Genomic DNA, 15,457 nt, shown 5'->3' with positions numbered 1-15,457 from the left:
ACTCAGATCCCAATGGAAAGGAATAAACCAGCCTCAACATTTGCAGGGCTTAGGGCAAGAGTACAAAATTATTAAGCAAACCATGCTCTAAACTCCTGCTCTGACAGGAGCCCACATATCTAAATTCTGTCTGTCCCTCCTACAAACAGCTGCCCCTTGACTGCTCCTCAGATGTAGGAGTGTGGGAATGGACTACCTTCTTGGGAAAGTGGGTCAGGATAGATTTTATCTTAAATGTATGAGACTGGTTAAATAAAGAGATTGAAGATAGATACATAAAATATGAAGACCAGGTATTGAAACCTTGGGTGATGCTAACTTTTAGAGATCTTAAAGAGCTTGCAAAGTCAATTTAGAAAGAGCAGCCAGTAAGACTGGAAGAAAACTTGATCCTGAAAGTTAGGTGAATCAAGCATATTCATTAAAATGGAGACTTAGACTTAACCACTGAATTTGGCAACATTAAAGTCTCTTTATTTGAGAGCTGTTTTGGTAGAGTGGTTGATGAAGCTTTATTATTTTGATCCCTTTGACACCTTAGAATCAAACTTTTACCTAGTTATGTTCCTAGAATAGGGTAGGTTGAAAATAAAATGGAAAGAGAAGTGTTAAAAACCACATATAAAAACAACTCTTTTCAGATCTTCTTCTATAAATAAAGAGTTGAAATGTAGTAGAGGGAAGGACATACTCTGTCAAGGAAATTTTTGTTTTTTTATTTTGTTTTTGTTTGGTTAATTGATTTGATTTTAGCATGAGAAGTAATGCAGCTTCTTTTAATCTTGCACTAATGGAAAATTAGTTGATACAAGAGAAGGGGACTATTGCATGGTGTCTACAGGTGAGTTGGCAAGGGAAAATGAGATCTAATGAACAAGTGAAGGCTGGTCCTAGATATTGAATAAGAAGAATAGACGAGACAGTTCATCCTTCATGTGATGAAATTATGACTTAATTCTGATAACTTATTGACCAGCAGATATTTCCCTTTAAAGTAATGTGATAAATTATCATGACTCATAAGCAGCAAGTACTTACTATGTTCAGACATATTCATCTACCTGGAAAAAAAGTTATATAATCTTGAAAAACATAACACTATTAAAAGATTGTTTAATCATATATATATACACATACACACACACATACACATCAAAAACTTAATATTCTGCTCACAATATCCATATCTAAATGTGTATGTATGTGTATTATATAATATACACAATATATAATGTATATACTTTTCATAAATGCAAATTTTAAAATACTTTATTGAGTAAAAATGTTATATTTTAAACATTTAGTAATATTTACGTGTAATTTCATGAATTTAAGAAATAAAATAAATACGTTTTACAGTTTGGAGACGAATTAATCATCAATAAAAATTATCCAAGCAACAAAATCCCTTTTTCTTTAAGAAATAATAATTTTATCATTATTACGATACTTCTGATACCTTAGGAACAGTCTTTTACTTAGCTGTCTTCTTGAAATAAAATACAAAGCTATATATTATAAAATGTTATTAAGCATACTTTATAGGATCCTGAAAATTCCAGTCCTCTAATCTTGGCTTGATTTTCCCAGAGACTAGCCCCCAATCCTGAAGCTATTGAGCCCCTTTCACGACCCTCAACCTTCACCATTCCCCGACCCCTTCATAAATGAATTTGAATCATTTCTGAATTATTTCCACGCAGATTATTTTTTTAAATGCGTAAGTCAGTTTTTACCCAGTGATTATTTAAGATCATAACTCTTCAAAGTCTTAAATGAGTGAAGTACACAGGAAATCTCATTGATGCCATCATCTTGTAGCCTTAAAGAGTTTTTCTTGGTTACTGTAATCAGAACCAACTAGAAATATATTTTTTTAACATAGCTCTGTTTAAAATGATGCAAATTAATTTAAATTAAAATTTTTATTTAGTACAATAATTATGTGTTTATAAATTTTTCTGAAAATTGACCAAAATTTACTGATTTTATAATTTTGTTGTGAGAATTACTGAACAAGTAACATTGAGCTGAAAAGTTTTTAGCCATCAAATCCTAATCAACTCAGGATTTAAAGTAAAAATTGTTTTGGTAATAAGTTAAATATTATATTGTATTTTGAGTCACATACTGTAAGTAAATGGCTTCAGACTATTGCTGAGTGGTCAAGTGTGGTAAAATGGAAAAATAAAATGAAGGCATTAGGCAATGACAGGTGCATTATGCCTAAATAGAATAGTTTTGAAGAAAATGAGAAGTAAGCAAGCATGAATTACAAGTATAAAGAACCCTTGATAAATATTTACCACACACAGGATTCTTAGAGAATCTCTGGGATCTAGGAAGGTTTGTTGGATTTCACGAGTTAGGAATATGTTTGTTTGATGGGAGTGAGCCAGAGAGAGGGAGGTGGTGCTGAATCAGGAGAGAGAACAGTCATTGCATGAACACCGTTCTTGAGAAGCATCAGGCTGGGTGGATATGTTGGCTTTGGAAAAAGGCACTTCTTTCATTATAATAGGAAGGAAGGCAGTTTGTGTGAGTTCTGTTGAAGACAGTTGATAGATTTGCTCTTGGAAAGATGAGAACATTTCTGCCACTCTTCTTGGTTGAGTTCTCCCAGAAAAGACTGCATCAAGAATTCAGAGCAATTTATTAAGAAATGCTTTTAAAATGTATCAATAGGAAAGGAAGGGGTAGCGAGATAGGTAAGAGGAAGGACCCCTGCAAATTTATGATTTTGTGTGAAGTTTCAGACTGAAGGGATCTGTGGAATGTAAATTACCATTTGGAGCTGTCCCTCCCTGGGGCAAAGGAGCTGAGATGATGTAACTCCACACCTGTTAATAATTGACTGCAGACTTGCTTGAGGGTGAGAGTGAAACGTAAATTCCCAAGCACTTCTGACTGTATGGGGATGGCAGCTTTAGTGCCCAAGGACAATCATTTGTAGGTCACCAGGACAAGCCTTTAGCAGGTAAGCCTGCAGCAGCTGGATGAATTAGTTCAGGAGCTGTCCAAGGGATTGTGAGGTCTGGACAGCCCACCAAATGCATTTGCAGCTTCCAGTTGTTTCTAATGTTTTAAGGAAATAGGAGGCAGTATTCTGTTAAAGCAGTTGGGCCGAGGAGATTTGGGATTGAAGGAAGATGTGAAATAACCCTTAAGGAGAATGGGAGAACATATGTGCTAGGGAAGTAAGAGTTGGCTTGTCAGTCATTGCTAAGTGCCATTAAAAATTTGCTGTCATGAATTTAAAATGTCTTCAGTAATCATGTTTGTGTGGTATTATATGAACAATGTTCACATATCCAGGGTTGGGCTTTTTGCAAATTGTTGAAGAGGAAAGGGGATGTTGGAAAGTAAAAGACCATAGAATCTTATCTGGCCAAAGAGGAAAATATGAAGATGACGGTGATATGTAGTGGAAAATGGAGAGACAGAAGAATAGGTCTAGAGATGTTAGTAAACAAGCATCAGAAGGAATGAAAAGTGGTAGCAAATATCTGATGGCAGGAGCTTCAAAGTGGGTTTTGAGAAAGGGTGACCCATGGTTTAGCAATGGTTCTTCTACTGCCTGAAGGTTGTGATAGAACCTATACCAGAGTTTGTGTAATCTTCAGGAAAAACATTGTCAGCTGGGGAAGTTTTCACTTAGATCATGAGGGTGACAGAAACACCCAAGGATGAAATTTAGGATGTGGGGGAATTTGTTGATATTGGACTGTGAATTCAAAGGACAGAATGGAATTTTAGGGAAGAAGGGAAAAGGTAAAGGGAGATTGGATTAAGAGATATACAAAGAAATGTTAAAACAAATGGAAGGAGTAGCCTATAACTGTTACAGAACCCCTGGGCTGTTCCACTTGAAAACAAACCCACGGGCTCTTTAGTTAGGGGTCCGATTGCCCGCCGCCAGAATTACAACTCTGAATATTATAGTTGAGTGAAAAGAAAATTGTTTATTTAACAGTTACACATATCCTTGCCTCCCCTCTACCGAATCTAGCCAGTTTTAGGGAGGTCAGAAACACCATTTCCCTACTTTCTAGGCACAGTTCAGCTTTACCAGCAGCTGCCAATCACTCAATCTGATTGGCGAGGTCCTTTCTGTGCTGTGGTGCCCTCCAGCTCTCAATACAAAACCGCCGGGATTCTCAGCCTCCTTGCAAAGTGTCTTCTTTCTGTAAACCGCGTGGATCTCCTCTCCTTCTCCAGAGCACCCCTGCGAACACCTGCCAGCGAGGGAGACAGCCCCAGAGCTCGCCCCCCACCCCCAAAGTGTTCGCAGCTGCCTATATATCCCTGACTGCGTCCTGACACAGTGGGTGTTGCCAATAGTTCTGACCATTCACAGAACCCCACATGGGCTCTGTGTGCTTTCCATACCATCACCTGGTTCAAGGCTCCTCCCATCCACCGGAGGCCTTGGAAGCATCCAAGCAGTTTTACATAATGAAAGACACCAGCCATCAGCCTCAGGCATATGGAGGCATTCTGAAAGCTGCTTCCTTCTCCCCATCCCCAGCCTCAAACTCCAGGAATTTTTGGACTCCTCTGTTTCTGTAACATAACCATTTTTGTTGTCTGAATTTATTACTTACTATCTTCTCACAGTCAATTACCATCTTGGCCAATAGAGCCCTACCCAGTCCCCTAGATGAGTGGCAATGCTATTTATACTCTGCTTTAGATACATGCATAGTCTCTCCAAATTCTGGAAAATTCCAACATATGTAGATCTTAATAAGAATCATAGCTCAAGCTGTATCCCAATTCTTTAAAAGAAACTAAAGTGCTCTAGGATTAAAGGCAATAAATAGATAATCAATGGTTGGCAAACTAAGGTCATAAACTCCTCAAATGGACCAAAAAACTTAACTTATGCTGGATGCATATTGGTGTCCCCTAATTCCAAAGAAATACCTCATTTAAGTAAAAACAAAAAGATAACATATTTCAGACTTTAACTTTTCTCATTCTCCTATTTTCTGAGAGTGCTTTCTAACAGGTGATACTTAGGTATAAAAGTTTTTTTTTTTTCTTTACTTCATATTAAAACTGCTGAAAGCATATATGCCATAGTTACTTTACATTAAAAAAACCAACAACTATTATGTTTTAAATCATTGGATTTGTAATTAAAAATTGGAATGTTCGGTGTCTTTAACTGCTCAATCCATACTTGAAAACTTTCTAATCTAATTTTCTCTTGGCTAAGTCCCAACTGTTGGATTTTTCCACAATGTATTTTTAAAAGGTCTGTCATCAAAGCCCTTGGTACTTTTATAAATGTGCTATGTAAGTATGCATTCTATATAAAATAATGGGGAAAGTTGATATTTTAAATCAGATACTTCAATGTGATAACACAAAACCCCACTCAATTCCAGAACTGAGATGGATAGTGTAAGGTTATGATTTAAAACTTTTTAAAGTATATTATTAAGAAAATAAGCCATGAGCATGAAAATTAAAAATGTATCAGCACAAAAGTTGGCATTAATGGATGTTAATATATTGCATATACCCAAGATGTAAGTCAAAAAATAGCACCTCTTCTCTGTAATAGTCATTGTCAATGCAGTTCTCTGATTTTTCTGCTTCCTTTGAATTTATCACATCTTGTTCAATTAGGTGTAGAAAGGTTTCTAAATCTGCCAGATCTCTCATTCAATAACTTTCATAATGCAATATAATGAAACAGCAACATCTCAGTTAATAGTCACAGGAGATCTGCTAGTAAAATTATGCTTATTTGTTTCTACTAGATTTTCTATCTTTTTTTTTGATGATTTCTTTTTTTTTTTCTTTTAGCTTTTGTGTACTTTTTTACTTGCTGATAAACAATTTGAATTTGTTTGCCATTGCATACATCTTCTCCCAGAGTGCCGGGTCTCTGTTAACATTTTTTTAAATGAAAATATTTAAATTTAAATCATTAACTTTTCCCTTTATGGTAATGCTTTTGAGGTCTTACGAAAGAAATTTTTTTAAACCAGGAAAAGAGAATATATATATTCCTTTACTTCCTTTTATTTCTCACATTTTCTTTTATATGTCTTAGAGTTTTACAGTTATCATTAAGATCTTAAATCCTTTAATCTCTTTGGAAAACATTTAGTTTTCTTTCCTTAATGATCCAAATTTTCAACACAATTTTCTAAATAATCCATCCAGAATTGTGCTGCCATTCTATCCTATATCAAATCTCTGTTTCTGCACCCTCTCTTCTGTTCCATGGACATACATTTTGTTCCTCTACTATTACCTCATTACTAACAGAACATGTTTAAAATCTGGTAGAGTTAAGTCTTATTTTGATTATCTCTTTCAAAATTGCATTATACCCATGGACTTTACTACTCTTTCACAAAAATTTCAGAATCAGTTGTTAAAGTTCTTCTACTATATTTTTTACCATTCTGGGGTAAATTTTAATTTTTCATGATATTTATGTACAATTATATTTTGCTGTTTAGCAGCTTACATAGGATTTTTACTAAGTTCTTAAGTAAAATATTCTTATTTTTTATTCTCTTAAACTGTACTTACTGGTAAGTTATAGTAGTATCATAAATTTTTTTAACCTATATGAGAAAAGGATTATTTCTTACTTGAATACTAGAAAGCGTATTTGTAAAATGTTTTGGGCTGGAGATTTTTGGGGGATGTAGCAGAAGATTGATATATATGTATATTTATTATTGATTTCTAACTTAATTTTATAGTCATCAGAGATACATTCTAATTGATGATGATTCTTAGGACTTTATTGAGGTTTCCCTTTGGCTTAAAATGTGATTAAGATTTATTATTTTGCTATTAAGTTACTTAGAGCTTTTTATATATCAGCAAATATTATTTATTTATTGTATCAAATTTTCTGTAACATTCTTTAATTTTTCTCATTGGCATAATTTTAAGATACTATATTTAAATTGGTAGTAACAAATTTAATTAAGAACACAGGGCTTCTGTATTAAAATCAGACTTGAAATAGAGATCTTGGGCCACTAATTAGCCCTGTTCATTGTCCAAGTAACTAATTTTTGTGCACTCTATGCAGAATTACTTCTTTACAATGGACTTTCACCGTTCTATATGAATCATAGATTCAAGAATTCGGAATTCTCATCAATAGCTCTTTGTAAATGATAACCTAGAGGTCATAAAGGAACTATTCTTTCCTTGGTTCCATCCAGCTTTAAAAAGATAATAATGAAATTACTTTATTAATTGTGGAGGTGAGTAAACTAAGATTTATTGAAATTTAGTTACTCATCCAAAATTAAATAAATCGTGTCTTTTTCCAGTTGTGTTTAAAGGCCTCCCTTGGTTCTATTTATTGGAATATTTAGGAAGTACAGACATGTTTTAAATAGTCATGCTTTTTTATATTTTAGTTATTCTTACAAGCAGTTTATTCACAGGTGGGGTATGATGAATGTTTGTGTTGCAAAGTTTTTGAAATGAGAGGTGATGATACCACGTGGTATGAGAAAGAGTAAAACAGCAATTAATCCTGTAAAAACACATTTGGCAAGAAAACAAAAAAGTTATAAATTTTCTGAATTATTTTTCTTAACATAAAAGTTTGTGCATCTTCTAAGTTGAAAAAAGAACTATTGAAAGAATGTAATACATTCTTTAAAGTACGTCAACCCTCTACATTCCAATGACCCCATTTTCTTAGCCCTATAGTCATGTTCTAAAGGATCAGTGAATTCTTAAACTCGATGTAAGTCTAAAAATTATTGGCCCACTGATAGTGAGCAGGAAACATTGTGATTTTAATGGTAAATATCAATAAATAAAAGATGTCAAGTTGTTGCTAATATTTTACATATCTTTAAATGTTCCTGATTAAGTGACAGTTTTCTTTGATTAAAAGAGAGCATTTTTGAAAAGAAATACAACATTCTCTTTATATAGATATAATGTTAATTATTTCATTGTTCATATTCAAGATTTAAATTTTCAAAAAATTATAAGAAAAAAGTTTAATGAAGTTTAATTTTAAAACATATATCTCTTAATGACTTTTAGTGAACATTTCCTGTATGATTTTACGTCTTTTTTTCTTTTCTTTACATATGGTCCAACGAATGATTACATTTAGTGAAGCATTGCAGTAACTTAGTGGGCTTTTGACACTGAAGATAAACTCTAGTTATGAATTAAATTTAGATTTTTCATGTAATCCAGATTAATCTTGGTTTCTATTTTAATGTTCATTAAACTAGACCACATTTCAATTGAGAATGTTAAAATTCATGGCATTTACTAAGCTCAAAGAAATTTTAAAATGAAACATTATAAACTGAGGTTTTTAAATGTAAATATTAAAGGTCATTTCAGAAAGAGGCAATTATTTCATCTTTCTCTTTTGATTTCTACTTAATATATGAATTTCCAAAACACTTAAAACAAACATATTATAGTACTGTGTTTGTATTTTTCCCTGTATCCCCTTTTTGAGGTAAGAAGGTCAATATACATCAAATGTAATAACAAATATTTATATAGTACTTTTACATATTAAATTTTTGTGTATTTGCTTATGTTATAAGAAAAAGGACTTTTTAATCTTCTTATAGCAGTTAAGTAAGAGAGAGACAATGAAATAAATAATATAATTTTAGAGTGGTATGGTCCCAGTAATAAAAAATACATTTGAAAGAAATATAAAGCACCTGGCCCTTTTATTGGATACACACAGCAGCTTTATGAAGAAAGTTCTATGTTTGTCCCCATCGCACAGATGAGGAATCTGAGGCTCAGGGAGGTTAAATTATTATCCCAAGGTTGCATATGTTCAGCTAGCATTCAAGCTCAGGCAGGCTGATCTAGAAATCCATGCATCCCATCACTATGAAAAACCAGCTTTCATATATTAATATTTATAATCACACCATGATATTTTTTACTTGCAACATAAGATTCCAAAAATTTATGTCTTATTTTCATGAAACCTATCAATTTATTTTTATAATAAATGGAAGCACTAAATTATAAGTTTGTAGCAGTATATGTACAATGTAATAATTCATTAGTCATTCTTATAATCAATACCTTTTATATACATATAAATAAGTTCTTTGACCATATTATATTGTCATAAAAATTTGCATAACTTTGAGTTGTGAAGATAATATAATTAAAGTTTTATCATTGATTTAATATTTATTGATCCTGATTTATTATACTCAATTTGGCCTAATTTCAGACATCAAATTCATCAGCAGTGTGAAATCTGTTATTAAAAATTTAATATTGGTGTGTGCTCTCAAGTCTGCAATATTATTATCAGGACATTGAGTCATGGGAATGAAAATGTTTCTGATATATTTTGGATCATTTATTTGATTTATTTGGTCATTTCATTATCCTCTTTAATAAATTTCATATGAACAAAATGCAGCAATATGTAACTTTTAACAGTAATATTTAATATCAATAAAATCCAGAATTGAGATATAATCATCTTCTCTGTTCATAATTTTACGTTCATGTTATGACACTAATATTTTTCTAATAATTTTATATAGTTATTTATATATTTAATATTTAGTGATTTAAACATATAATCATAGTGAAACATAATTTGTAGTTTTCTCAGAAATGTTAAATTACATTCCAAATGACTTTTCCTTTATTCTTTTTATAGTGGTTAAAAAAGAAAGAGAGAATGGGAATAAATAATATAATTTTAGGGTTGTATGGCCCCAGTGATATATCATACATCTGAAAGAAATATAAAGCAGTCAGGATTTCTAATTGTTACAAACTGAGCATTTTCCTCACAGTGAGGTGCAAACAAAAGTTTTAGATTTTTCTCTGATCACTACTCTTGTAGCTATACTACCTTAAATATCTCTTAACTACTGGGTAGCAAGTTTCATAATGCTACCTTAGATGTTGGTACTTCACCAGTCTATTCTGGTTACTGAATGCCTGACCATTAAAATATATATATTCCATTTAAAACATCTTTCCTAGCCCATGCCACCATGGCTCAGTTGGATGGGCATTGTTCCACAAGGCAAAAGGTCACCAGTTCAACACCATGGCTCAGTAGGATGGGCATTGTTCCACAAGGCAAAAGGTCACCAGTTCAATCCCTGGTCAGGGCACATGCCTGGGTTGCCCCAGTAGGGGCACATGTGAGAGGCAAGCAATTGCTGTTTCTCACATTGGTGTTTCTCTCCCTTTCTTTCTCCATCCCTTCCCCTCTCTCTAATAAATAAAAACATTCTTCCTCCATTACCTGCTAAGGTTCGTAGCTGGATTAGTGTTAAGTAAATGCATCTCTCTCCTTCCTATTTCCATTGTTTCATAAATTCATTGGACACTGCAATCCTAAAGGGTCTTGTCTTTACTCTTCCAGTTTTAAAATCTGGGAACCCCTGAATTAGTAGTGTGGCAAGCATGGTTTCAGAAATCACTTCTAAGTGAAGTCTATTAACCTGACTTCTTTTAGAATATGGGTAACTGAATACTCAGTTCTCAGCTTGGGAGCTTCATTGTTGATTGAGGGGCAATAGGGAAAACCCTCTTAACATAGAGATATATAAATATTTAGTACCTTTTTTTTCCTTTTTTGAAGAATAAAGAATAATTTTATCTTGAGAAGCTCACCCACATCACCTTTGTCATTTCTACAGTAACACAAACCAAATTCAAGGGAAAAGTCTGTCCCTTTGGCACTAGTTTTATACCAGGAAAAATAAACTTAGCTGCATAGTGAAACTGGAAATATTTGTATACTAATCAGGCTATATAACATGATAACTCCCTTTTTTGCTATTACACATTCAGTTTAGTTGGCAAACCAGTTAGCTACTTCCCCATCAATTCCATAGGATCCCAGAACGTATCAGTCTTTAAGTTGAGGGGACAACAATTCTGCCTAAGTTATTCAATTTTCTTTACCTGTAGGTGATTTATGAAAGACCAGATCTTTTGGCTCTTGGATTAAATACACAAATATGCCTCTTATCACCTCACCTTTCTCACATCAAAGTTTATCCATCTCACTATTTAAAAAAAATTCTATACTATCAGAGTATATTATTGGGTTAACCAAAAAGTTCATTTAGTTTTTTTTTTCCATGTAATGGCTCTAGTAGTCCTTAGTTGTCTTTGACTTCATTCAAAGCAATTTTGTTAGATTGTATTGACTGCTCTCATATCAGCATGCATTAAAAAAAAAAAAAACTTACAAATATTGGTAAATTTTTGTGTAGCCATTTTAATATTGATGATGGAAGAAAATATGCAACATATTCAGCATATTATGCTTTATTATTTCAAGAAAGATAAAATGCAATTGAAACACACACACACAAAATTGTGCAGTGTATGGAGAAGATGCTGTGACTGATCAAATGTGTCAGAACTGGTTTGCAAAGTTTCCTGGTACTATTGACATTCTGGCCAAATAGGTTTTTGCTGTGGGGCTGTCTGATGCATTGGAAGATGTTCAGCAGCACCCCTGGCCTCTACTCGCCAGAAACCAATAGCGGGAGATAGCTGACATACTCAAAATACCCAAATCAATAAAGTTATTGGTGAAAATGAAAATGTTTATTTTATTTTTGGAAAAAAACTAAATGGAATTCTTAGCCAATCAAAAAAATAATAATAAGGGGAAATATAAGGGAAATTTTTAGGCCATTTAAAATAATTTATCTCCTTTATATTAAATTTTGAAATAAAAATATTTTACTTTGGACTCAAACTTAGAGTTTATTTTGTCCATTCATCTTCTGTCTATTTTTATATACTATGAGTTTTTACATCATAGCATTAAGTTATAAGTTAATATTTTTTGTCAGGAAATCTATTCACTTGAAGATGTATTTTGTGCTACACTTCCATTGTGCTAAATATTAATAGCCCTTTTTGTGCTTTTGTATAATATATTTACAGAATATAAATATGTGTGTAATTATTATCTATGTAGAGACCCATAACATTTTTAATTTTGACTAATAATTACTTTTAAAGATAATTATGTGACATTACTACTTAAGTTATTAATTTTAGATGTTAGTAAGAATAAAATGATAAAATAAAATATTTGATAAAAGAAAAATATATTAACTAAAGGAAGGTCCATTTTTATTATTTGTTCCTTCAAAGTTGTATGTACAAATAATTTTATTTTCAACACATAATTTATTGTAAATTATAAGATAACATCTTTGTTAACAATTGCCAAGAGCATCTTAGGCCTTTGAGTCCATATTTTTATAACCTATTTAAAAAGCTGCCATAAAACTGGTTAAGTTTACATCCTGGAATAAGATTTTGTTTCAATAGATCTGTATTGGTAAATCAGAGTGAAAATTACTTAGCTTTAGAAACTAGTTTTGCAGATTTCTTATTTAGAGTTAAAATAACTAATCAAGAGTATATAGCCTTGCCAGGTTATAAGTATTTAATACCTTTTTTCCTTCTTTGATGAATTAAGAAAAATTTTATCTTTAATAACTGGTGGCAACAACACAATCACTTTAATTAAGAATTGTTGGAGAGACGTTATAAAGGTAGATTCTCAAAGCCAATAGAGAATATCTGACAAAATGATGGAAGGCACTGACATATTATAGATAACCTTTAGCGATGTCTGGATTTTGAACCATTGTACATTATTTATTTCACTCTGGAAACAAAATTAATGAGTAGTTCTTTTGCAATAACATGATTTTTTATTGTGAACATGAACTGGTAATTCTCATTGCTAAAAAGTAAAATTAAATGCTCTATTAATTATTACACAGGCTAAGCCACTATAGAAATACTCTAAAATAAAGCAGCTTAAACTTATTATATAAGAATCTAGAAGAAATTAGTATAAATCTAATGTGGTAGTTCCATGTCAATAACTAGCTTCAATTTATAGGTCTGAGGCTCTACTGCCACGTTCTCCTAGCAAAAGTCGGGGGTAAAATGGTCAAGGGAAGTCCAATTCCAACCCTTTAATTGGCAAGACCCAGAAATGTCACAATTCATTTCTCTTCACATCCCAATGGGCACTATTTATACACATGGCTATAGTTAACTCTAAGTGGAAGTAGAATTACAGCCTTTACTATTGACTGGCACAACTGGCTGACTCCCACAACTGCCAACAAAATCTGCTGCATCACACTCTGATACCTCTATTTTTGGTATTTCACATTATAGGTCAAATATCTCACTCCAGCAATTATAGTGCAAGTGTTGTATTTTATATTTTGAAACATTTAGGTAGCATAATACAGTTTTGTAGAACATTTTGGCATGTATTTCTATATGCTGACTTCTGTAACTTTCTTTACTGGACATTGTACTATTCAAATTAAGGTAAAAAGAGTCATTCTAATCATGAACTTGGCATCACAGATGGGTTATACTGATGCAATGAAAGTGCATATAATGAAATAATTATCATGTTATGTTTTATAACTCTTTAATGTTAATATATGCACAGGACTTTCTAGGCACAGTTCACAACTGTTAAATATGATCAGTTCTTAGAAACACTTCTCTCTTCATCTTTCATACATCCATGGCATTATTTAATTATCTCTTGGAATTTCATTTCCTTGCTTAAAACATTTTTTAATGTCCTAGTCAAGCACTGTCCAATAGAACTTCCTGTGAGGACAGAAATGTTCCAGAATTGCACTGCCCAGTATGGCAGCTGTGGAAGCTTTTGAGTACTTGTAATGTGACTTGTGTGACTAAGGGACTGGATCTTAAACTTTATTTCCTTTTAATGAATTTATCTCTAAATAAACTCATGTGGCCAGTAGTTGCCACATTAGCACAATTAGTCACTGCCTGTTCCACCTGCAAGCTTATTTCCACTATATCTACTTTAATGCATATTATTACTACTGAAACATCCTCAGATGAATTTAGACACTCAACATTTATTATTTGGTGCTTTATTCTTTGGGGGAGAAATTCTGTATTTTCATTGCAATTGTACTCTAGCTTTAAAAGCATAATCATATGTAATATTTACTGAACACAATGTGTGTCAGGCACTGTTTTTAACCGTTTATATGTAATGTATAATTTCATTATTATAAGAACTTATAATTATCCCCATTTTGTAGATGTATAAACTGACAAAATCACAGGTTAAAATTTTGCCTAGATCTAATAGCTAGTAGGTGGCTGAGCTAAGATGTAAATGTCAAGCGAACTGGCTTCAAATCTCAAGCTCTCACTCCATTCTTTACTCTTTCATCATTCTGGAGAGTGAGGTTTTCATCAGCAGTTCTCTTTATTCAAAATGCATCACAGTTGGGGCCTTTCTGAAAGCTTATTTGTATATGCATAGTATCAGAAACTATTGCCTCTGGCAAGAAGTAAAAGAAAAGAGCAGTCAATTTCTCTTCCTTTTCTCTCTGAATTCACTGAGCAGCATCTGTGTTTGTAAAAAAAAAAAAAAAAAAAAAAAAAAAAAGGATCCAAAATGTCCCTTAACTTATCTTTGCTGGCAATAGGATCTCATTTTATCAGAAAATACTAAATAAATTAGTAAATATAACTGATAATGAACAGGTGCTGCATGTTTGCTCCTATTACTACAAAAGATTATTTAAAGTTTTTTTTCAGTAAACTAACAGAAAGAATTCTAAAGCAGTCAGGGCCAATTATTTTCAAAGGACTATAATGTTCTGATTTAACTCAGGTCAATTATCTGAAGTTAAAATTACTTAGAAGCATACTGTCCATAATTAAGTAATCTCACCTACTAATATTACAGAATAAGGTGACATGAAATCTGTCATTTTAAGTATGCCCCTAAGCCTTTTGCAGATTGCTCATAAGATTTCTCATTCTCCAGAGAAATGCAATCTCTAAGAAATAAATGTCTCTGTCAAGTCACAAGTAATATGAGCACATGATGAAAAAATGGGCTTTCTTAGTCTCATAAGGGATATTACAGTTTTGTAAAATTGACTTTATTCCTTGTTATTTAAGTTCTCATGCTCATTTTAGGATTTACCTTTTGGATATAAAGGGAAGGCTATATGCCTTTTAGGGATGTGGGGGACAGAAGCCTTTGGGGATCAGGAGGGTATTTTTCATATGAACTTCTTTGTCATAAAATGCTAATGTTGGTGTTCTTGTCTTTATGTCTATGCATTCTTTAGCTATGAGGATAACAGACCCTTCATCAAGTAAGAATGACCTGAATGGCTGATAAATTCCATTTATCAGTGTGGTCCCATGAACCAGCTGTCAGATCTGTACTAAAAAATCATTAGAGCTTCTGTCATTCACATTGAGGCAGAAGAGCAAACTGTGCAGGAAAAAAAAAAAAGATCAGGCATACAACTTCTTTGCAGAATTAATATGCTGCAGGTGTATTGCCAAAAAAAAAAAAAAAATCTGTTTTACCTATTTTAATTGGACATCACCTGCATTCAGTGCCACAGTAATAGCCACT

At 32.6% G+C, this 15,457-nt stretch overlaps 1 protein-coding gene across 5 annotated transcripts in view; it reads left to right on the top strand.

Annotated features, from left to right (window-relative positions):
* Positions 1-15,457, top strand: part of ADGRL3 (adhesion G protein-coupled receptor L3) — a 463,877-nt gene that overhangs the window by 407,587 nt on the left and 40,833 nt on the right. For 3 of the 5 annotated variants that reach the window (XM_090266821.1, XM_090266820.1, XM_090266825.1), the window contains exon 20: positions 15,162-15,188. The exons of the other annotated variants lie outside the window; for them this stretch is intronic. In XM_090266821.1, coding sequence (XP_090122947.1) covers positions 15,162-15,188 — 27 coding nt within the window. The remainder of the gene's footprint in view (positions 1-15,161; positions 15,189-15,457) is intronic. 5 annotated transcript variants of the gene reach the window in all.

This window comes from Furipterus horrens, unplaced genomic scaffold, assembly GCF_987537825.1.
Source record: "Furipterus horrens unplaced genomic scaffold, mFurHor1.1.pri manual_scaffold_2, whole genome shotgun sequence".
Lineage (NCBI taxonomy): Eukaryota > Metazoa > Chordata > Mammalia > Chiroptera > Furipteridae > Furipterus > Furipterus horrens.
This window is presented reverse-complemented; position numbering and strand designations above follow the sequence as displayed.